This window comes from Pseudophryne corroboree, chromosome 10 (genome assembly GCF_028390025.1).
Source record: "Pseudophryne corroboree isolate aPseCor3 chromosome 10, aPseCor3.hap2, whole genome shotgun sequence".
Taxonomy (NCBI): domain Eukaryota; kingdom Metazoa; phylum Chordata; class Amphibia; order Anura; family Myobatrachidae; genus Pseudophryne; species Pseudophryne corroboree.
In genome coordinates, this window is record NC_086453.1 from 83,735,929 (window position 1) to 83,760,443 (window position 24,515).

Consider the following 24,515-nt stretch of genomic DNA (forward strand, 5'->3'; position numbering starts at 1 on the left):
TGTAGCTTTCATCTGCAAATACAGATGACTAATTTTCAGTTCTTTGGAAGCAATTTCTTAAATGTGCCTTTTATACAGTAAATGTGTCTTTTATACAGTAAACATTTCTTCATAAAGCAACCTGATGCCATGGTTCCCTATCCCATATTAAAGCTTGTTTTCCAACTGAATGTATCTAATCCGAATTCAACCAATTTGAAACGGTTAAGGCCCCCATCCACTAGTGAGATTTATCATACCAATTAGTTGGATGCCTTTTCCTGCATTCTGGGCGGCAGCTTCCCGGGAGTCCTGTGATTGCAATTTGCTACTGGAGTTTATATTTACATTTGATTTATTGCATGCGATCTAACGTACTGCAGGTACGTTGTACTGCGATGTTCACATATTTACGTGCGATTGCGAAAAATATTACGGTCAGTCCGTAAGATCTGCAACTCCAATGTGAGGTGCACGGCAACGCGCCTTGCATCGCAGTCGCACGAAAATGACATGCGATGAGACACTTTTCATTCGATCCGTCGCAATAATTTGTCTCAATCGGATGAAAAGTGGCCATATCGTATTAGTGGATGGGGGCCTTTAGCTGTGCCCTTGTCGGAAGATCCAGGCAATGCATGGTTAATGACCTGGGCACAGTATGGCAGTCCTGCCAGACCCTCTAAGGTGACCCCTTTCCAGCCAGTACACAATAATCTGCTCTTGAACTTCACAATTAATTTACAACTGTAATTAAGTGATCAATGTTTACAATAAAACATCAGACCATTGCGACAGAAAATGAACCTGGATGTTTCAGAGCACAGCTGTTGAGTAGAAGGGTCATGCTGAAAGCCTTAACGGCCTATCCTTAAAATGGACTGGTTCCCATTAGACAGCAAATGCACCCATTTTGTTGGCTAAAGTATGCAGCCTATCACCTGCTAAGAACCAGCAACCTCACTGAGGCACTACCATATTCATGATATGGGCTGAAAGTGAAAGGATATGGGGGGTCATTCTGACCCGTTCGCTCGCTGTGTTTTAACGCAGCAGAGCGAACGGGTTCCTGCTGCGCATGCGCCGGCGCATGCCAGACGGCCGAAGGCCGTAGCAGGGATGCAATCGCCACTGCCTGATTGACCGGCAGAGGCGATCGCTGGGCGGGAGGAAGCGGAACGGCGGCATTTGGCCGCCGTTTCGTGGGTTTGGTCCGATCAACGCAGGCGTGGCCGGACCAAACGGGGGCGGGCAGCAGCGGCTGCGTGACGTCACACGCAGCCGCCGCGGGCCGGGGTGCGCTGAGTAGCTCTCGGCCAGCACACTAAAGCTGCGCTGGCCGGGAGCTACTCTTTAAGTGCAAAGGCATCGCCACTGTGCGATGCCTTTGCACTTCTGCGAGGCGGGGCTGGACTGACATGTGGGGCGGGCTAGCCCTGTGCTGGGCGTCCCCCCGCATGTCAGGGAAGAAGAAGATCGTAGCTGTGCTAAATTTAGCACAGCTATGTGCAAATCGGAATGACCCCCATGGGCCCTCATTCCAAGTTTATCGCACATAGCAACTTTTTGCTGCTCGTGCTATCAACTTGACGCCGCCTATGGGGGAGTGTATTTTAGCATAGCAGGGCTGCGATCGCTTGTGCAGCCCTGCTATGCTAAAAAAGTTTCCTGCAAAACAAGATCAGGGTCAGACTTACTTACCCTGTGCGAAGGATCCAGCGACGAAGGTCCCGGGATTGACGTCGGACATTCGCCTTCCAAACGCCTGGACACGCCTGCATTCGGATCTCCACGCCCGGAAAACGGTGAGTAGACGCCCACGGAACGCCTCCCCGCTGTCACTCTTCTTGCGATCGCACTAGAGATCACTTTCTTCTGGCCGCTGCCCGGCAAGACGCACGTGCGTATTGCGGCCGCCGCGCATGCGCAGTTCCGACCCGTTCGCACCGCAGCAAAGAACCGCTGTGTGCGAACGGGTCGGAATGACCCCCATGGTACAATGAAATGGTTACCTTTTTGGTGTCTAAGTGGGCAGTACGGATGGTGTAATGGTTAGCATTACTGCCTCACAGCACTGAGGTCATAGGTTTAATTCCCACCATGGACCTGTGTGGAGTTTGTATATTCTCCCTGTACTTGCGTGGGTTTCCTCTGGGTTCTCAGGTTTCCTCTCACAATCCAAAAATATACTGGTAGGTTAATTGGCTCCCAAGAAAATTAACCCTAGCGTGAATGTGTGTGCGTGTATATGTGGTAGGCAATATAGATTGTAAGCTTCACTGGTGCAGGGACTGATGTGAATGCCCAAAATATTCTCTGTAAAGCGCTGCGGAATATGTGTGTGCTATATAAATAACTTGTAATAAATAAATAATAATAGTGACAGGTTCACTGTAATTCTGTTGCTAGTTGTCTCCACAACCCCAGAATCCTTCTTACTCATTACCCGCCAAATACCTTCTCTTATTCTTATCTTCAATAATTCTTGTGAAAAAAAACAGCCAAATGTATCCATGGTCTACTCTACACAATGTTTAAAACACACACAAGTTTATATGAAATGTTTGTTGGAAATGATGTGCAGGTGTTGATATACGAGCAGGCACACACACCAGTAAATGAATAGGAGCTTCCATACCTCCTCCCAACATTTGATATCAACGAAGAGGGACTTCTGAGTGTGTGTCTGAAAGGGGGGGACGGGGGGGGGTTGGCCTATGGAAAAGGGGGCATGGCTTTACGGCAGTGCCGCGATCACCAGCCACGCCCCCCTTGTCATGAGTGAGGGGGTGTGCCCAGCGCTGTGTGAGCTGCTAACATGCCCTCAGTCCCCTTGACTTTACTGAATAGTCTATTCCCCGCTGCTCTACTGCTATGACAGGAGCCACCCAACTCCCCCCCCCCCCCCCCCATGACACTGCGGCCTGCTGGTGGGACAGTCCCCCAAAAAAATGTGACTATCCCGGGAAAATCAGGACAGTTGGGATGTATGGAATTCTGTCTCCCAACATGTCACTGTACACAATCTCAAGATGGCTCCTGCACATGCTCAGTAGTGATCTCTTGGTATAGAGCATGAAATCTACCCAGAGGAAAAGTAAAAAGTAAACTGGCGTCTGCACAGTAGCGCTCTCTTCTTTAAAAAATGTTTTTGTCATGTAATTCACAACAAAAATAGAAATCTCAAATAATGAAAAGAACATTTTTGAGGATGAACGTTTCTTTAATGGCAAGGATGCATGCCTCCCTTTTCAGAGCAAAATGGCAGACCCCGATCACATGTATAAAAATGTACATTTGATGACAAAACGGTTATCGTTTCATAGTAAGTTTCTCACGCACCAACAATCATTACAAAATAAAATTAGCAATTTTTTCCCTTTAAATAAACTGTAAACAGAATAAAAGACAGAAGTGTTTAGAGTGCAAAACAGCATCCGCACAGTGTTTTTCTCAACATGTTTATCACATACAATCACAGTATCAAAGCAGGCAGCACGCAAACCAAATGAACGGATTACTGTCCAATATGGCTACACATGTAGGTGTCCAGAATGAACAAGATGAGAAAACTTCAGTCTCCACTGCAGCCTGTTAGCACTATGGTGGTCATTCAGAGTTGATCGCTCGCTAGCAGTTATTAGCAGCCGTGCAAACGCTATACCGCCGCCCACTGGGGGTGTATTTTAGCTTAGCAGAAGTGCGAACGAAAGGATCGCAGAGCGACTACAAAGTTTTTTTGTGCAGTTTCTGAGTAGCTCTAAACCTACTCCGCGCTTGCGATGACTTCAGACTGTTCGGTTCCTGTTTTGACGTCAGAAACACGCCCTGCGTTCAGCCAGCCACGCCTGCGTTTTTCTTGGCACGCCTGCGTTTTTACAAACACTCCCTGAAAACGGTCAGTTAACACCCAGAAACTCCCACTTCCTGTCAATCACTCTGCGGTCAGCAGTGCGACTGAAAAGCTTCGCTAGACCCTGTGTGAAACTACATCGTTCGTTGTAATAGTACGTCACGCGTGCGCATTGTGCCGCATGCGCAGAAGTGCTGTGTTTTTGCCTCATCGCTGCACAGCGAACTAATGCAGCTAGCGAAAAACTCGGAATGACCCCCTATACCAAGATGAATACACACGCACAGGCTGTTATCGGACGTCTTCCCAAGTATCCGCCAATGTATCAGATAAAAGATTAAAAAGAGGACAAAAACAACATTGCACAATGTACTTGTCAGGGAATGCACAATGCTATTGGGAAATTTGTCCAATGGCGCTGCCGGTACCCTCAGAGTACGCTGCCAGCTTAACATTGGAGGTTAAAAAATTTGGTATAAAAACAAAAAGCCCAAAGGGCAAAATAAAAAAATAAAAATTTCCTGCCCCAAATGGGGTGAAATACGTTATTTTGCACCAGGATAAAAATATAGTGGCACATGCCTGCAGATGCCAACATTTCAGGAAAGTCTTGATATGACACATAATAAAATATATTCAGTCTCCAGTGGGGTTTGGCAAGCGGTGCTCCCTGAGGTATTGGAAGAGGTCTGTATAACTGCGAGGAAATTACCAATTGTAGAAGTGCAGCCAAACTCTGGACTAGCCATCTCGGCAGCCGCTGAGGTAGGTCCATTCATTCTGCAGCTTTAGTCTATTTGCAAATCGGCAATATCTCCATTGGAAACAATATTCTCCTGCAAAATAAAATAGAATAAAACGTTACTATGCATCTGTTTTATAATCCATCACGAAAGCTTAGACCAATCATTGAAGATCCATTTTTATCCAGAGAACTTATATTACATGAGCAGCATGTGGCATAAATGTTAACATTGTGGCCTCACAGGGCATACACTATACAATTATCAGGCAGATCATCTGCTAGATCTGGCTGGTTGGAATGAAAATCTGGTAACGGGTGAGAGCAACGGACAATCGACCATTTGCTCCCAAGCACTGGACAAAAACTGTTGTTGAAACAAATTGGTTAAATCACAGACAGGTTTTGCCCATTTTCCAGGATTGCCAGATTTTCATTCCAACCAGCCAGATCTGGCAGATAACCTAAAACGAAACCAATACCAGAATTAAGCACCCATATAAAGGAGCATTTCACAGTGTTCAGATAGTCTTGAAAAATGACTTTATAGAAAACCTAAAGGGTATTGGTCACATGCACATAGATAGAGGAGTGTGGTCATAGTTGATGAGATATTGTTGTTACAAAGTTTGTCCAAGCTAAATTGAAAAGATCTTTGTGAAAAATGTGATCACCGGAATTTAAAAGTGTTAGTTAAACACAGAAACATAGAATTTGACGGCAGATAAGAACCACTTGGCCCTTCTGGTTGCCCCTTTTTTTATCCTTTAGGTAATCTCAACCCTTTTTGAACCTTAATTCTTTGTAAGGATATTCATATGTCTATCCCATGCATGTTTAAATTGCTCTACAGTGTTATAGGCCCTACACACTGGCCGTTTTTTTGAAAGATATGAACGAGAACTCGTTCATATCTTTCAGTGTGGAGGCTCCAGCGATGAACGATGCGCGGTCCCGCGCTCGTTCATCGCTGGTCCCCCGTCGGCTGTGCATGCAGGCCAATATGGACGATCTCGTCCATATTTGCCTGCAGTTCTATGGAGCCGCGTGACGGGGGGAGTGAAGAAACTTCACTCCCCCCGTCACTGCCCCCCCGCCGCCGGGTCGCTCGTCGGCCGTATCCGCCGTCGGGCAGCTCGGCGGCGGGTCGGCCAGTGTGTAGGGCCCCTTAGACTCTACCACCTCTGATGGGAGACTATTCCACTTACCCACTACCCTTTCTGTGAAGTAATTTTTCCTTAAATTTCCCCTGAACCTGCCTCCGTCCTGTCTCAGTGTATGTCCTCGAGTTCTAATACTTCTTTTCCTTTGAAGAATGTTTCCCTCCTGAACTTTGTTAAGACCCTTGATATATTTGAAAGTTTCTATCATGTCCCCCCTTTCCCTTCTCTCCTCCAGACTATACATGTTAAGATCTTTTAGCCTTTCTGGGTAAGTTTTGTGATGTAGGTCATGCACCATTTTAGCTGCCCTTCTTCGTACAGTCTCTAATGTATTTATATCTTTCTGGAGATATGGTCTCCAGAACTGGACACAGTATTCCAGATGGGGCCGTAACAATGAAATAGCACTGACCATGGAGCTGCCCATGGCTTGCAAACAAGGTCTCTTTGTGAATGGGCAAACTGTGCGATCCATGGTCATAATTCAGACCTGGTCGTTGCAGCGGCAGCGTACGCAGGCTGAAGCCCAGAGAAGTGTGCGCACGTGCAGCAGCCGCACTGCACATATGCACACAGTGAGATGCGACGGCATCTCACTTGTTTGATCGCCCCTGCCTGATTGACATGCAGAGGTGGTCGCTGGGTATGTAGTCGTCGGCGTTTGAGGGGTGCAGTCCGGACAACGCAGGCATGGGCGGGGCGGGCCGCGGCAGCTGCGTGACGTCACATGTAACCTCTGCGACCCTGAACATGGCAGGTAACCGCCAGTCTTCGCAACTAGGCTGCGTAGGCAGAGATCTACTCATCAGGTGCGAAAGCATCGCCGCTGTGCGATGCCTTCGCACGTCTGAGCGGGGGGCGGCAGGACCCGGAATGCGGGGCGGACTTGCCCTGTGCTGGGCGCCCCCCTGCGTGCCAAAGATTTTGATCGTAGAGGTGCATTTTTTCGCACATCTAAGACCAGGTCTGAATTAGGTCCTATGTGCAGGAGACTTCAGAGCATGGGTCTTCAACGTGCGGCCCTACAGCTGCTGTGGAACTACATATTCCAGCATGCCCTGATTCAGTTTTAGCATGCCTCAATAGCAAAACTGTTGCATGGCATGCTGGGATGTGTAGTTCCACAGCAGCTGGCGGGCCGCATGCTTTATTTTAGAGCATGGATACATTGATGAGTGAGTACAGACAATGGATTAATTTACACATGGCCCAGGAATGGCATCTGTACAATGCCTCTTCCACATGTCATAAATGTGAAAGGAGGGCGCGCTACTTGCTTCTATGTTACATAGCACTGACGTGTGCAGACAGTGTATTTCGGCTGAATCTGAGACATATATCATTTATTGCGCTCTCCCGGAAGCCATCACATCCTAGTACTATTGGGGCTGTCCCGCTACTGCTGTGCATGGAATTTGTCATGTACATTTCTGTGCTTAAATGTAACATGTATTTATCCCATCAATGTAAAGAATGCATACCACATGCAATTATTCCCTGCCATGTGTGTTAGTGACTAGTGAAGTAAAAGAAGCTATTATTAACCGTAATAAAGGGCACTTTATTGTAACCCCTTATTTATCAAATATGCTTTAATAACACTACCAGGAGTAAATACAGTGTCTGCTGGAGTGGACTGTAATGCCGTTCACAGCTCATCAACGCAACAGCTACTACAGAGCTTTTATGAATAGCTATGGACAGACTGAGAGTAAGCCAGCTCTTGGTGGATCATCCATACTTGCCGTACGTGTTTATTTATTTATTACCAGTTATATATATATAGCGCACACATATTCTGCAGCGCTTTACAGAGAATATTTGGCCATTCATTAGTCCCTGCCCCAGTGGAGCTTACAATCTATGGGGTACATTTACTAAGCAGTGATAAGAGTGGAGAAGTGAGCCAGTGGAGAAGTTGCCCATGGCAACCAATCAGCACTGAAGTAACATCTATAATATGCATACTATAAAATTATATAGAGCTGCTGATTGGTTGATGGGGAAAATTTCTCCACTGGCTCACTTCTCCGTTCTTATCTCCGTTTAGTAAATGTACCCCTATATTCCCTATCACATGTACACACAGACACATTCATGCTAGGGTTAATTTTGTTGGGAGCCAATTAACCTACCAGTATATTTTTGGATTGTGGGAGGAAACCGGAGTACCCGGAGGAAACCCACGCAAGTACGGGGAGAATATACAAACTCCACACAGTTAGGGCCATGGTGGGAATCGAACCCATGACCTCAGTGCTGTGAGGCAGTAATGCTAATTATTACACCATTCGTACTGCCCTGTACGTGTTAGGCTAGCAAAGTTGGCTGTTTTAGCAGTGCAGATAAAACACACATTTTAAGCCAATAGGAGACTCGGCACAACCTGAGCCACAATATATCAGGACACATCTGTATACTTTTACCTTCTAGCCCAATTACTTCCCATAGTGCTGATTTCTGCCCTAAAATCACGAATCCCAGGATATTGTACCTTATTACGCACAAGGCTGTTTTGTCAGCCAATATAATAACTTTACAGTGAGCTGGCCAAAAAATAAGAATTTACTTACCGATAATTCTATTTCTCGGAGTCCGTAGTGGATGCTGGGGTTCCTGAAAGGACCATGGGGAATAGCGGCTCCGCAGGAGACAGGGCACAAAAAGTAAAGCTTTAGGATCAGGTGGTGTGCACTGGCTCCTCCCCCTATGACCCTCCTCCAAGCCTCAGTTAGGTACTGTGCCCGGACGAGCGTACACAATAAGGAAGGATTTATGAATCCCGGGTAAGACTCATACCAGCCACACCAATCACACTGTACAACCGGTGATCTGAACCCAGTTAACAGTATGATAACAGCGGAGCCTCTGAAAAGATGGCTCACAACAATAATAACCCGATTTTTGTAACTATGTACAAGTAATGCAGATAATCCGCACTTGGGATGGGCGCCCAGCATCCACTACGGACTCCGAGAAATAGAATTATCGGTAAGTAAATTCTTATTTTCTCTATCGTCCTAGTGGATGCTGGGGTTCCTGAAAGGACCATGGGGATTATACCAAAGCTCCCAAACGGGCGGGAGAGTGCGGATGACTCTGCAGCACCGAATGAGAGAACTCCAGGTCCTCCTTAGCCAGGGTATCAAATTTGTAGGATTTTACAAACGTGTTTGCCCCTGACTAAATAGCCGCTCGGCAAAGTTGTAAAGCCGAGACCCCTCGGGCAGCCGCCCAAGATGAGCCCACCTTCCTTGTGGAATGGGCATTTACATATTTTGGCTGTGGCAGGCCTGCCACAGAATGTGCAAGCTGAATTGTATTACACATCCAACTAGCAAAAGTCTGCTTAAAAGCAAGAGCACCCAGTTTGTTGGGTGCATACAGGATAACAGCAAGTCAGTTTTCCTGACTCCAGCCGTCCTGGAACCTATATTTTCAGGGCCCTGACCACATCTAGCAACTTGGAGTCCTCCAAGTCCCTAGTAGGCGCAAGACACCACAATAAGCTGGTTCAGGTGAAACACTGACACCACCTTAGGGAGAGAACTGGGGACGAGTCCGCAGCTCTGCCCTGTCCGAATGGACAAACAGATATGGGCTTTTTTGAGAAAAAAACCACCAATTTGACACTCGCCTGGTCCAGGCCAGGTCCAAGAGCATGTTCACTTTTCATGTGAGATGCTTCAAATCCACAGATTTGACTGGTTTTAAACCAATGTGTTTTGAGGAATCCCAGAACTACGTTGAGATCCCACAGTGCCACTGGAGGCACAAAAGGGGGTTGTATATGCAATACTCCCTTGACAAACTTCTGGACTTCAGGAACTGAAGCCAATTCTTTCTGGAAGAAAAATCGACAGGGCCGAAATTTGAACCTTAATGGACCCCAATTTGAGGCCCATAGACACTCCTGTTTGCAAGAAATGCAGGAATCGACCGAGTTGAAATTTCTTCGTGGGGCCTTCCTGGCCTCACACCACGCAACATATTTTCGCCACATGTGGTGATAATGTTGTGCGGTCACCTCCTTTCTGGCTTTGACCAGGGTAGGAATGACCTCTTCCTGAATGCCTTTTCCCTTAGGATCCGGCGTTCCACCGCCATGCCGTCAAACGCAGCTGCGGTAAGTCTTGGAACAGACATGGTACTTGCTGAAACAAGTCCCTTCTTAGCGGCAGAGGCCATAAGTCCTCTGTGAGCATCTCTTGAAGTTCCGGGTACCAAGTCCTTCTTGGCCAATCCGGAGCCATGAGTATAGTTCTTTCTCCTCTACGTCTTCTAATTCTCAGTACCTTAGGTATGAAAAGCAGAGGATGGAACACATACACCGACTGGTACACCCACGGTGTTACCAGAACGTCCACAGCTATTGCCTGAGGGTCTCTTAACCTGGCGCAATACCTGTCCCGTTTTTTGTTCAGACGGGACGCCATCATGTCCACCTTTGGTAATTCCCAACGGTTTACAATTATGTGGAAAACTTCCCCATGAAGTTCCCACTCTGCCGGGTGGAGGTCGTGCCTACTGAGGAAGTCTGCTTCCCAGTTTCCATTCCCGGAATGAAACACTGCTGACAGTGCTATCACATGATTTTCCGCCCAGCGAAAAGTCCTTGCAGTTTTTGCCACTGCCCTCCTGCTTCTTGTGCCGCCCTGTCTATTTACGTGGGCGACTGCCGTGATGTTTTATCCCACTGGATCAATACCGGCTGACCTTGAAGCAGAGGTCTTGCTAAGCTTAGAGCATTATAAATTTACCCTTAGCTATATTTATGTGGAGAAAAATCTCCAGACTTGATCACACTCCCTGGAAATTTTTTCCTTGTGTGACTGCTCCCCAGCCTCTCGGGCTGGCCTCCGTGGTCACCAACATCCAAAACTGAATGCCGAATCTGCGGCCCTCTAGAAGATGAGCACTCTGTAACCACCACAGGAGAGACACCCTTGTCCTTGGATATAGGGTTATCCGCTGATGCATCTGAAGATGCGATCCGGACCATTTGTCCAGCAGATCCCACTGAAAAGTTCTTGCATGAAATCTGCCGACTGGAATTGCTTCGAAGGAAGTCACCATTTTTTTACCATGGCCCTTGTGCAATGATGCACTGATTTTAGGAGGTTCCTGACTAGCTCGGATAACTCCCTGGCTTTCTCTTCCGGGAGAAACACCTTTTTCTGGACTGTGTCCAGAATCATCCCTAAGCACAGGAGACTTGTTGTCGGGATCAGCTGCGATTTTGGAATCTTTAGAATCCACCCCTGTTGTAACAGTATCCGAGATAGTGCTACTCCGACCTCCAACTGTTCCCTGGACTTTGCCCTTATCAGGAGATCGTCCAAGTAAGGGATAATTAAGACGCCTTTTCTTCGAAGAAGAAGAACCATCATTTCGGCCATTACCTTGGTAAAGACCCGGGGTGCCGTAGACAATCCAAACGGCAGCGTCTGAAACTGATAGTGACAGTTCTGTACCACGAACCTGAGGTACCCTTAGTGATAAGGGCAAATTTGGGACATGGAGGTAAGCATCCCTGATGTCTCGGGACACCAGATAGTCCCCTTCTTCCCGGTTCGTTATCACTGCTCTGAGTGACTCCATCTTGATTTGAACCTTTGTAAGTGTTCAAATTTTTTTAGATTTAGAATAGGTCTCACCTAGCCTTCTGGCTTCAGTACCACAATATAGTGTGGAATAATACCCCTTTTCTTGTTGTAGGAGGGGTAATTTAATTATCACCTGCTGGGAATACAGCTCGTGATTTTTTTCCCATACTGCCTCCTTGTCGGAGGGAGACCTTGGTAAAGCAGCCTTCAGGAGCCTGCGCAGGGGAAACGTCTCGACATTCCAAACTGTACCCCTGGGATACTACTTGTAGGATCCAGGGGTCCTGTACGGTCTCAGCGTCATGCTGAGAGCTTGTCAGAAGCGGTGGAACGCTTCTGTTCCTGGGGATGGGCTGCCTGCTGCAGTCTTCTTCCCTTTCCTCTATCCCTGGGCAGATATGACTCTTATAGGGACGAAAGGACTGAAGCTGAAAAGACGGTGTCTTTTTCTGCAGAGATGTGACTTAGGGTAAAAACGGTGGATTTTCCAGCAGTTGCCGTGGCCACCAGGTCCGATGGACCGACCCCAAATAACTCCTCTTCCTTTATACGGCAATACACCTTTGTGCCGTTTGGAATCTGCATCACCTGACCACTGTCGTGTCCATAAACATCTTCTGGCAGATATGGACATCGCACTTACTCTTGATGCCAGAGTGCAAATATCCCTCTGTGCATCTCGCATATATAGAAATACATCCTTTAAATGCTCTATAGTCAATAAAATACTGTCCCTGTCAAGGGTATCAATATTTTTAGTCAGGGAATCCGACCAAGCCACCCCAGCTCTGCACATCCAGGCTGAGGCGATCGCTGGTCGCAGTATAACACCAGTATGTGTGTATATACTTTTTATGATATTTTCCAGCCTCCTGTCAGCTGGCTCCTTGAGGACGGCCCTATCTATAGACGGTACCGCCACTTGTTCTGATAAGCGTGTGAGCGCCTTATCCACCCTAAGGGGTGTTTCCCAACGCGCCCTAACTTCTGGCGGGAAAGGGTATACCGCCCATATTTTCTATCGGGGGGAACCCACGCATCATCACACACTTCATTTAATTTATCTGATTCAGGAAAAACTACGGTAGTTTTTTCACATCCCACATAATACCCTCTTTTGTGGTACTTGTAGTATCAGAAATATGTAACACCTCCTTCATTGCCCTTAACGTGTGGCCCTAATAAGGAATACGTTTGTTTATTCACCGTCGACACTGGATTCAGTGTCCCTGTCTGTGTCTGTGTCGACCGACTAAAGTAAACGGGCGTTTTAAAACCCCTGACGGTGTTTTTGAGACGTCTGGACCGGTACTAATCGTTTGTCGGCCGTCTCATGTCGTCAACCGACCTTGGCGCGTGTTGACATTATCACGTAATTCCCTAAATAAGCCATCCATTCCGGTGTCGACTCCCTAGAGAGTGACATCACCATTACAGGCAATTGCTCCGCCTCCTCACCAACATCGTCCTCATACATGTCGACACACACGTACCGACACACAGCACACACACAGGGAATGCTCTGATAGAGGACAGGACCTACTAGCCCTTTGGAGAGACAGAGGGAGAGTTTGCCAGCACACACCAAAAACGCTATAATTATATAGGGACAACCTTATATAAGTGTTTTCCCTTATAGCATCTTTTTTATATATTTCTAACGCCAAATTAGTGCCCCCCCTCTCTGTTTTAACCCTGTTTCTGTAGTGCAGTGCAGGGGAGAGCCTGGGAGCCTTCCCTCCAGCCTTTCTGTGAGGGAAAATGGCGCTGTGTGCTGAGGAGATAGGCCCCGCCCCTTTTTCGGCGGCCTCGTCTCCCGCTCGTAACGGATTCTGGCAGGGGTTAAATATCTCCATATAGCCCCAGGAGGCTATATGTGAGGTATTTTTAGCCAAAAAAGGTTTTCATTTGCCTCCCAGGGCGCCCCCCTCCCAGCGCCCTGCACCCTCAGTGACTGCCGTGTGAAGTGTGCTGAGAGGAAAATGGCGCACAGCTGCAGTGCTGTGCGCTACCTTAAGAAGACTGAGGAGTCTTCTGCCGCCGATTCTGGACCTCTTCTCGTTTCAGCATCTGCAAGGGGGCCGGCGGCGAGGCTCCGGTGACCATCCAGGCTGTACCTGTGATCGTCCCTCTGGAGCTAATGTCCAGTAGCCAAGAAGCCAATCCATCCTGCACGCAGGTGAGTTCACTTCTTCTCCCCTAAGTCCCTCGTTGCAGTGATCCTGTTGCCAGCAGGACTCACTGTAAAATAAAAAACCTAAGCTAAACTTTTCTAAGCAGCTCTTTAGGAGAGCCACCTAGATTGCACCCTTCTCGGCCGGGCACAAAAATCTAACTGAGGCTTGGAGGAGGGTCATAGGGGGAGGATCCAGTGCACACCACCTGATCCTAAAGCTTTACTTTTTGTGCCCTGTCTCCTGCGGAGCCGCTATTCCCCATGGTCCTTTCAGGAACCCCAGCATCCACTAGGACGATAGAGAAAGTATTGTATTCATCATAAGAGAATTTTGAGGATGGACAAGTAAGAGCTGCGTTGTGCAGATATCGGCCAATAGGAAATAAGATCTGGTCACTTGGCCTCCCCCATCAATGACAATTTGTCAGCATAAGACCTAAAGTCACTTCGTGGACAGTAATGGAAACCTACAGAATGACGAAGGGTCCAAGGCTTTAATGGATGTTGCTCACTGAATGTATTTTGTATTGTATTATCAGAGATTAAAAATCATAATGAAATAAAACATTACCCAGCCTCCTTGTTTCTGCAGCCACGGTACGAACATGTCCATGTACTGTAGGCTGTAGCCCATTAGTGTGTGTACGGTGTGGCTGTTAATCCCGGCCACCTTCCTGGTCAGCTCCATGGTCAGTGCTATTTTAGTCAGTTCGGGACTCACGCTGGCACCCACTTCACTCGGTACCACCTCTGCCTGGCTGGTGAAAACCTCTGCAAGGCGGGAGAAGCTGCCGTAGGACATCCTGCTGAGCGCGTTCCGGAGGAAGGGATCTTTGTTGATCTAGAGGATAAATCACAAGCACAGCGGTCAGAGTCTGACCCTTTAAACTTATTGCTTTTTCACAACAATGTTACCTTATTTATTTTTACACTACTAGAATGGGATGTATGATCCCCAGTGGTCAGAATACCGACGCCAGGATCCCGACATCCAAAAATGCCGACCGCTGCACCAGAGCTATTCCCAGGCCAGGCGTCGCTATTCTGACCGCCGGGAGCCCGGACGCTGGGATTTCATACCCAACCCACTAGAATAACTACTCAGATCTGTTTTTTTGGTTGTTGTTTTTTTTTTGTTGCTTACGTTAATATACTTTCAATTGAATCAGCTGCTGGTTGTGTCAGACGGTCTCTTCTCCTGGGTCAAGTGCCCAGGGCTCTTCAGGTAGAGCAGGGATGGGGAACCTTCGGCCCTCCAGCTGTTGCTGAACTACACATACCAGCATGCCCTGCAACAGTTTTAGAATGACCAAATTGCAAAACTGTAGCAGGGCATGCTGGTATGTGGAGTTCAGCAACAGCTGGAGGGCCGAAGGTTCCCCATTCCTGAGGTAGAGAGTGGAGACCAGTAATAAAGCTTTAACCACTGCCTCGGGGCTGCTCGCGGTTCGAACAAAGATCTCTAACTGAATAACTCCGGGCACTTTACCCAGGAGATCACCCCATGCAACTCACAGAATCTGACCCGAAAAGGTTTCCCCTTGTCTAGTGAAAAAGGATCTGTTGCATGCTTGAAATGCTTACTTTTGCAGAACTACTGTACATTGCCAAGCACAAAAATCATTCTACACATCTAGCAGCGGGGAACAAATTAATTGATAGAAAATGTGCATTTTCAGAAGGAGGCGCAGGATAGAGGAAAGCTCTTGCAAACTAGAATGACATATACAATAGTAGGAAATCACAACATGCAACCTTCTGGGCTACCTGTCACCGCCTGTTCCCTGCTCTACTGGTTATACCTGAGGGATGTAACTTTGACGAGCCATTCATCAGCCCACAGACAGGCCCAGCATGCGTGCAGTGGTCACGCGTGTCCCGATCACAGTCTACCATTGCAAGAGTCGGCTTTGATTACAGATGGCATCAGGCAACCATAGAGGGACACCCTTTCAAAACGCTAACTGTATCACACCTGCAGGTCACTACCACAGACATACCAGTGGGATGATGTCACGTAGGACATTGGTGAATTTCTCAAACCAGAATGAGAATATAGAGTGAAAACGTAATAGCCACCAAAAGATACAACACTGGCTGCAATGTATACAAGTGCCCACTTTTTTCTATGGCCCATCTGCCATTTGTCAAAAACTGTCCTGAGAAGTCTCGGAGCATTTTCTTTTTTTGAGTGATCGATCACTATATTTCTAAGGTCACGATGGGATGTACGGTCGGTGTATTGGTTAGCATTACTGCCTCACAGCACTGAGGTCATGTGTTCGATTCCCACCATGGCCTAACTGTGTGGAGTTTGTATATTCTCCCTGTGCTTGCGTGGGTTTCCTCCAGGTACTCCGGTTTCCTCCCACAACTCCAAACATATACTGGTATGTTAATTGGCTCCCAACAAAAATTAACCCTACCATGAATGTGTGTGCGTGTACATGTGGTAGAGAAAATAGATTGTAAGCTCCACTGGGGAAGGGACTGTTGTGAATGGCCAAATATTCTCTTTGCAAAGCGCTGCGGAATATGTGTGTGCGCTATATAAATAACTGGTAATACATAAATAATGTATGAGTGCATGTCCTTAGGGCACTGAAGAAGGGAAAAGCACAACAATTGGTAGGGGAAAATAAGAATTTACTTACCGATAATTCTATTTCTCAGAGTCCGTAGTGGATGCTGGGGTTCCTGAAAGGACCATGGGGAATAGCGGCTCCGCAGGAGACAGGGCACAAAAGTAAAGCTTTCCGATCAGGTGGTGTGCACTGGCTCCTCCCCCTATGACCCTCCTCCAAGCCAGTTAGGTACTGTGCCCGGACGAGCGTACACAATAAGGGAGGAATTTTGAATCCCGGGTAAGACTCATACCAGCCACACCAATCACACCGTACAACTTGTGATCTAAACCCAGTTAACAGTATGATAACAGCGGAACCTCTGAAAAGATGGCTCACAACAATAATAACCCGATTTTTGTAACTATGTACAAGTATTGCAGATAATCCGCACTTGGGATGGGCGCCCAGCATCCACTACGGACTCCGAGAAATAGAATTATCGGTAAGTAAATTCTTATTTTCTCTATCGTCCTAGTGGATGCTGGGGTTCCTGAAAGGACCATGGGGATTATACCAAAGCTCCCAAACGGGCGGGAGAGTGCGGATGACTCTGCAGCACCGAATGAGAGAACTCCAGGTCCTCCTTAGCCAGGATATCAAATTTGTAGAATTTAGCAAACGTGTTTGCCCCTGACCAAGTAGCTGCTCGGCAAAGTTGTAAAGCCGAGACCCCTCGGGCAGCCGCCCAAGATGAGCCCACCTTCCTTGTGGAATGGGCATTTACATATTTTGGCTGTGGCAGGCCTGCCACAGAATGTGCAAGCTGAATTGTATTACACATCCAACTAGCAATAGTCTGCTTAGAAGCAAGAGCACCCAGTTTGTTGGGTGCATACAGGATAACAGCAAGTCAGTTTTCCTGACTCCAGCCGTCCTGGAACATATTTTCAGGGCCCTGACAACATCTAGCAACTTGGAGTCCTCCAAGTCCCTAGTAGGTGCAAGGCACCACAATAAGCTGGTTCAGGTGAAACACTGACACCACCTTAGGGAGAGAACTGGGGACGAGTCCGCAGCTCTGCCCTGTCCGAATGGACAAACAGATATGGGCTTTTTTGAGAAAAAACCCACCAATTTGACACTCGCCTGGTCCAGGCCAGGGCCAAGAGCATAGTCACTTTTCATGTGAGATGCTTCAAATCCACAGATTTGACTGGTTTTAAACCAATGTGATTTGAGGAATCCCAGAACTACGTTGAGATCCCACAGTGCCACTGGAGGCACAAAAGGGGGTTGTATATGCAATACTCCCTTGACAAACTTCTGGACTTCAGGAACTGAAGCCAATTCTTTCTGGAAGAAAATCGACAGGGCCGAAATTTGAACCTTAATGGACCCCAATTTGAGGCTCATAGACACTCCTGTTTGCAGGAAATGCAGGAAACGACCGAGTTGAAATTTCTTTGTGGGGCCTTCCTGGCCTCACACCACGCAACATATTTTCGCCACATGTGGTGATAATGTTGTGCGGTCACCTCCTTTCTGGCTTTGACCAGGGTAGGAATGACCTCTTCCGGAATGCCTTTTTCCCTTAGGATCCGGCTTTCCACCGCCATGCCGACAAACGCAGCTGCGGTAAGTCTTGGAACAGACATGGTACTTGCTGAAGCAAGTCCCTTCTTAGCGGCAGAGGCCATAAGACCTCTGTAAGCATCTCTTGAAGTTCCGGGTACCAAGTCCTTCTTGGCCAATCCGGAGCCATGAGTATAGTTCTTACTCCTCTACGTCTTATAATTCTCAGCACCTTAGGTATGAGAAGCAGAGGAGGGAACACATACACCGACTGGTACACCCACGGTGTTACCAGAACGTCCACAGCTATTGCCTGAGGGTCTCTTGACCTGGCGCAATACCTGTCCCGTTTTTTGTTCAGACAGGACGCCATCATGTCCACCTTTGGTATTTCCCAACGGTTTACAATCATGTGGAAAAAACTTCCCGATGAAGTTTTCACTCTCCCGGGTGGAGGTCGTGCCTGCTGAGGAAGTCTGCTTCCCAGTTTCCATTCCCGGGATGAAACACTGCTGACAGTGCAATCACATGATTTTCCGCCCAGCGAAAAGTCCTTGCAGTTTTTGCCATTGCCCTCCTGCTTCTTGTGTCGCCCTGTCTGTTTACGTGGGCGACTGCCGTGATGTTTTTCCCACTGGATCAATACCGGCTGACCTTGAAGCAGAGGTCTTGCTAAGCTTAGAGCATTATAAATTTACCCTTAGCTCCAGTATATTTATGTGGAGAAAAGTCTCCAGACTTGATCACACTCCCTGGAAATTTTTTCCTTGTGTGACTGCTCCCCAGCCTCTCGGGCTGGGCTCCGTGGTCACCAGCATCCAATCCTGAATGCCGAATCTGCGGCCCTCTAGAAGATGAGCACTCTATAACCACCACAGGAGAGACACCCTTGTCCTTGGATATAGGGTTATCCGCTGATGCATCTGAAGATGCGATCCGGACCATTTGTCCAGCAGATCCCACTGAAAAGTTCTTGCGTGAAATCTGCCGAATGGAATTGCTTCGTAGGAAGCCACCATTTTTACCAGGACCCTTGTGCAATGATGCACTGTTTTTAGGAGGTTCCTGACTAGCTCGGATAACTCCCTGGCTTTCTCTTCCGGGAGAAACACCTTTTTCTGGACTGTGTCCAGAATCATCCCTAGGCACAGCAGACGTGTCGTCGGGATCAGCTGCGATTTTGGAATATTTAGAATCCACCCGTGCTGTTGTAGCAGTATCCGAGATAGTGCTACTCCGACCTCCAACTGTTCCCTGGACTATGCCCTTATCAGGAGATCGTCCAAGTAAGGGATAATTAAGACGCCTTTTCTTCGAAGAAGAATCATCATTTCGGCCATTACCTTGGTAAAGACCCGGGGTGCCGTGGACAATCCAAACGGCAGCGTCTGAAACTGATAGTGACAGTTCTGCACCACGAACCTGAGGTACCCTTAGTGAGAAGGGCAAATTTGGGACATAGAGGTAAGCATCCCTGATGTCCCGGGACACTATATAGTCCCCTTCTTCCTGGTTCGTTATCACTGCTCTGAGTGACTCCATCTTGATTTGAACCTTTGTAAGTGTTCAAAAATTTTTTTAGAATAAGTCTCACCTAGCCTTCTGGCTTCAGTACCACAATATAGTGTGGAATAATACCCCTTTTCTTGTAGTAGGAGGGGTAATTTAATTATCACCTGCTGGGAATACAGCTTGTGAATTTTTTCCCATACTGCCTCCTTGTCGGAGGGAGACCTTGGTAAAGCAGACTTCAGGAGCCTGCGAAGGGGAAACGTCTCGACATTCCAATCTGTACCCCTGGGATACTACTTGTAGGATCCAGGGGTCCTGTACGGTCTCAGCGCCATGCTGAGAACTTGTCAGAAGCGGTGGAACGCTTCTGTTCCTGGGAATGGGCTGCCTGCTGCAGTCTTCTTCCCTTTCCTCTATCCCTGGGCAGATATGATCTTATAGGGACGAAAGGACTGAGGCTGAAAAGACGGTGTCTTTTTCTGCAGAGATGTGACTTAGGGTAAAAACGGCGGATTTTCCAGCAGTTGCCGTGGCCACCAGGTCCGATGGACCGACCCCAAATAACTCCTCTTCCTTTATACGGCAATACACCTTTGTGCCGTTTGGAATCTGCATCACCTGACCACTGTCGTGTCCATAACATCTTCTGGCAGATATGGACATCGCATTTACTCTTGATGCCAGAGTGCAAATATCCCTCTGTGCATCTCGCATATATAGAAATGCATCCTTTAAATGCTCTATAGTCAATAAAATACTGTCCCTGTCAAGGGTATCAATATTTTTAGTCAGGGAATCCGACCAAGCCACCCCAGCTCTGCACATCCAGGCTGAGGCGATCGCTGGTCGCAGTATAACACCAGTATGTGTGTATATACTTTTTATGATATTTTCCAGCCTCCTGTCAGCTGGTCCTTGAGGACGGCCCTATCTATAGACGGTACCGCCACTTGTTTTGATAAGCGTGTGAGCGCCTTATCCACCCTAAGGGGTGTTTCCCAACGCGCCCTAACTTCTGGCGGGAAAGGGTATACCGCCCATAATTTTCTATCGGGGGGAACCCACGCATCATCACACACTTTATTTAATTTATCTGATTCAGGAAAAACTACGGTAGTTTTTTCACATCCCACATAATACCCTCTTTTGTGGTACTTGTAGTATCAGAAATATGTAACACCTCCTTCATTGCCTTTAACGTGTGGCCCTAATAAGGAATACGTTTGTTTATTCACCGTCGACACTGGATTCAGTGTCCCTGTCTGTGTCTGTGTCGACCGACTAAAGTAAACGGGCGTTTTAAAACCCCCGACGGTGTTTTTGAGACGTCTGGACCGGTACTAATTGTTTGTCGGCCGTCTCATGTCGTCAACCGACCTTGCAGCGTGTTGACATTATCACGTAATTTCCTAAATAAGCCATCCATTCCGGTGTCGACTCCCTAGAGAGTGACATCACCATTACAGGCAATTGCTCCGCCTCCTCACCAACATCGTCCTCATACATGTCGACACACACGTACCGACACACAGCACACACACAGGGAATGCTCTGATAGAGGACAGGACCCACTAGCCCTTTGGAGAGACAGAGGGAGAGTTTACCAGCACACACCAAAAACGCTATAATTATATAGGGACAACCTTATATAAGTGTTTTCCCTTATAGCATCTTTTTTATATATTTCTAACGCCAATTTAGTGCCCCCCCTCTCTGTTTTAACCCTGTTTCTGTAGTGCAGTGCAGGGGAGAGCCTGGGAGCCTTCCCTCCAGCCTTTCTGTGAGGGAAAATGGCGCTGTGTGCTGAGGAGATAGGCCCCGCCCCTTTTTCGGCGGCCTCGTCTCCCGCTCTTAACGGATTCTGGCAGGGGTTAAATATCTCCATATAGCCTCCGGAGGCTATATGTGAGGTATTTTTAGCCAAAATAGGTATTCATTTGCCTCCCAGGGCGCCCCCCTCCCAGCGCCCTGCACCCTCAGTGACTGCCGTGTGAAGTGTGCTGAGAGGAAAATGGCGCACAGCTGCAGTGCTGTGCGCTACCTTTAGAAGACTGAGGAGTCTTCTGCCGCCGATTCTGGACCTCTTCTTACTTCAGCATCTGCAAGGGGGCCGGCGGCAAGGCTCCGGTGACCATCCAGGCTGTACCTGTGATCGTCCCTCTGGAGCTGATGTCCAGTAGCCAAGAAGCCAATCCATCCTGCACGCAGGTGAGTTCACTTCTTCTCCCCTAAGTCCCTCGTTGCAGTGATCCTGTTGCCAGCAGGACTCACTGTAAAATAAAAAACCTAAGCTAAACTTTTCTAAGCAGCTCTTTAGGAGAGCCACCTAGATTGCACCCTTCTCGGCCGGGCACAAAAATCTAACTGGCTTGGAGGAGGGTCATAGGGGGAGGAGCCAGTGCACACCACCTGATCGGAAAGCTTTACTTTTGTGCCCTGTCTCCTGCGGAGCCGCTATTCCCCATGGTCCTTTCAGGAACCCCAGCATCCACTAGGACGATAGAGAAAGGAAGAATTAAACAACAAATGTGTAATTAGCATTTTAATTGAGATTGGAAAGAAAACAAGTGATCACTACATAAAAAAACTGCATAAACTGAAATAAAAGTTAAGTTACATACATTACACACTTTATATAAACATATTGTAACATGAGACGGATACCAAACAGCAACTGCTTACAATCATTTCTTTCTGTGTGTGTCATACTGCATAACCACTAGGAAAATGGGATTTCCTGTATACCAAATTCCACTTACACCCCCTTCGGTGCTACATTCATGACTATACTGCTGTAATGCAAATCCTCTGACCTGCAGATACACTTTGCTTTTCTTTCAAGCTCGGCCTTTGATAAGTTAATTTCCCAACACCTAGTAATGTCAATGTACATTTATTTAAATGTAAATTACGTCCATGCTCCCACCCTGGTGAAAATCACAATGTACCTGAATTGGGGCCTCCTCATTACCATGAGAAGAATACACTTAGTGGTCACCACTGTGGGCTGGAAAAGTCACACAATGCAGCTAAAAGCAACCAACAATTACCAAAGTCTCTTAGGGTGATGTTCACAGTTTAGTTCCCAAATGTGTTTACAAAGCAGAATATGGGCAAGAGTGAAACAGATTTATAAAAGGGGACCTTGTAATTCTATAAGCTGCTGCATGCACTGTGTACTGACATAAAGGAAGGTTTATTTCTAAACATTGTGAATGAAAGATTACTTGTATTCAGCCCACAAGCCATTTTGAATTGATATATACTGATACATTTTTAGATATGGATTTGTGAACTGTGCAAAATGCTTTTATATTCATGACAACACGTTGTACTCAATTACTCTTTTATTTAAAGGATCACCTGAGGGCAGATGTTCTTAGCGTTGGAGAGAGATAAAGTGCACCTGAATAGTGCATCAAAAAACCAGAGTGTCCAATCAGATAAAGGGCCTAATTTAGCATTGAACGTTGAAATGCAGAAATCGCTATTTGACATGCGATCGCAGTTTAAGAGCCGGCGGGGAACGTTGTTGCAGCATTTTGGAGGCGGCAACGCGGCGTTGGGGGGGCGCAGTCTGGACAATGGAGGCGTGGCCAGACCGTTTCCAGGGTGGGGTGGCTGTGACCCAAAACATGGCAACCCACCAACTGCTTTCGCAGCAGAGGGCTACCCTTCACATGTAAGCGCTTCGCTAAACTTGCATTTCAGCAGGGGGAAGGGGGGGGGGGGGGGGAAGGCACCCCAGCATGCTTGAGAACGGAGTTGTAGTTTTCCGATTTTTTGCAAAACTACAACTCATGCTGAATTAGTGATTCAGAGGTTTATATACTTCAGTGTAATAAAGATACACAGTATATCGCTTTTATCAATGACCTTTCCTTCCTACATGAGCTCTTCCTATGCCCGGTAAGGGTACATACTTCTAGTAATATCACTATCAAAGTAGTGAATTACAGCTTATAGAAAACCGCTATTGCACATGCCAGAAACACTAGTTGTGTCTATGGCGGAAATGTCATAGCGCCTGTCAAAGTCATCTACGGGCCAATATTTTAACAAGCACCAACCAGTGATGCGGTCAGTTAAAGATGCACGTTCAGATGTGTTCTCATGCACCTAGTCTCAATACGCCATGCGATGCAAGACACCTGACATACGCGAGCTGCACTAAGAGTAGTAGAATCTTTTTCACCTAAATATGCCTCTTAGTGGCAATGTGATGCAGCAAAACCGTTTCTCAAGACAGCACGGATTAGTTTGATATTGACACTTTAAATATGTGTACAACAGAGTCTGAATCTGTATACAAAGTACATCAGAACTTTCCAGTGAAAAAAAAAAGCCAAGGCCGCTGCATGGCAACACTTGGTATACAGATTCAGCCGCATCTGCACATACATATGTCACATATCAAATTAATCGGTGCAGATTTATCGGAATGGTATCAGGATCCCGACGCTTGGGATGCTGGCAGTCAGAATACCAACATCGGCATCCCGACGCTCAGGTTCCCAATACCTACTAAGTACGTATGGTACCCCTAATCCCTAACCCTCCTTACCCGCAGTCTGACCCTAGCCCTCCCCCTTCCCTGCAGCAGCTAGAGAAAGGAGTTGTAGTTTTGCGATGTAACTGAAACTCATGCTGAATAATGCCCTAAGTTTGGCAAGGCATGACAAGCCCACAGACAGTTGAGGTTGTTCATCCATTGTACAAAGTTCCATCTCTGGGCCTGATTCTGATTTAAAAGTAAAGCAAAAGCAAGTAACTGTGCACCTGGGCAAAACCATGCTGCACTGCAGGTGGGGCAGATGGAACACGTGCAGAGGGATTCAGCTTTGGGTGGGCTGTGTCCAAACAGAAATCTAAATTGTAATGTAAAAATAAATCTGTCTAACATTTGTGGGTTACATGCAAAGGCAGCCAGTATATACCCTGCACAGAGACAATATACATGTATTTTCTCCCCTTGTATTGCAACATGCATACCTCCCAACATTCAGCACGGCAGTCCCGTCTCCCTGCGGTGCGGGGCGGGAGGGATGGGTGTTTGGGGGAAGCACACATCACTGCTCTACTCATAGCAGAGCAGCAGGTGATAAATGCCATGCGCATGTGGCATCTATTCCCAGTGCAGGGTGGCCTGGGGGCAGCATAGCATACCGGAGGGGATCTCGCCCCAAAGTGACGTGAACTGGGGTACAGTGAGGCTCCACCCCCTTTTAGGTCACGCATGCTCGCAGGGTCCTGCTTCTGAAGGCTCCAATGCTGGGAGGTATGCAGTATGGGTTGTTTTAAATACAATGTTACTTGGTATTCTCCATTACTTCCAAATCAGCATC

General features: G+C 47.3%; 1 protein-coding gene across 2 annotated transcripts in view; it reads right to left on the reverse strand.

Annotated features, from left to right (window-relative positions):
* Nucleotides 1-3,181: 3,181 nt before the first annotated feature.
* Nucleotides 3,182-24,515, reverse strand: part of BCL2L12 (BCL2 like 12) — a 67,520-nt gene continuing 46,186 nt past the window's right edge. For both annotated transcript variants that reach the window (XM_063942558.1, XM_063942557.1), the window contains exons 6-7: nucleotides 14,091-14,360; nucleotides 3,182-4,668 (exon numbers count right to left, since the gene is read on the reverse strand). In XM_063942558.1, coding sequence (XP_063798628.1) covers nucleotides 4,621-4,668; nucleotides 14,091-14,360 — 318 coding nt within the window. In that variant the 3' untranslated portion in view covers nucleotides 3,182-4,620. The remainder of the gene's footprint in view (nucleotides 4,669-14,090; nucleotides 14,361-24,515) is intronic.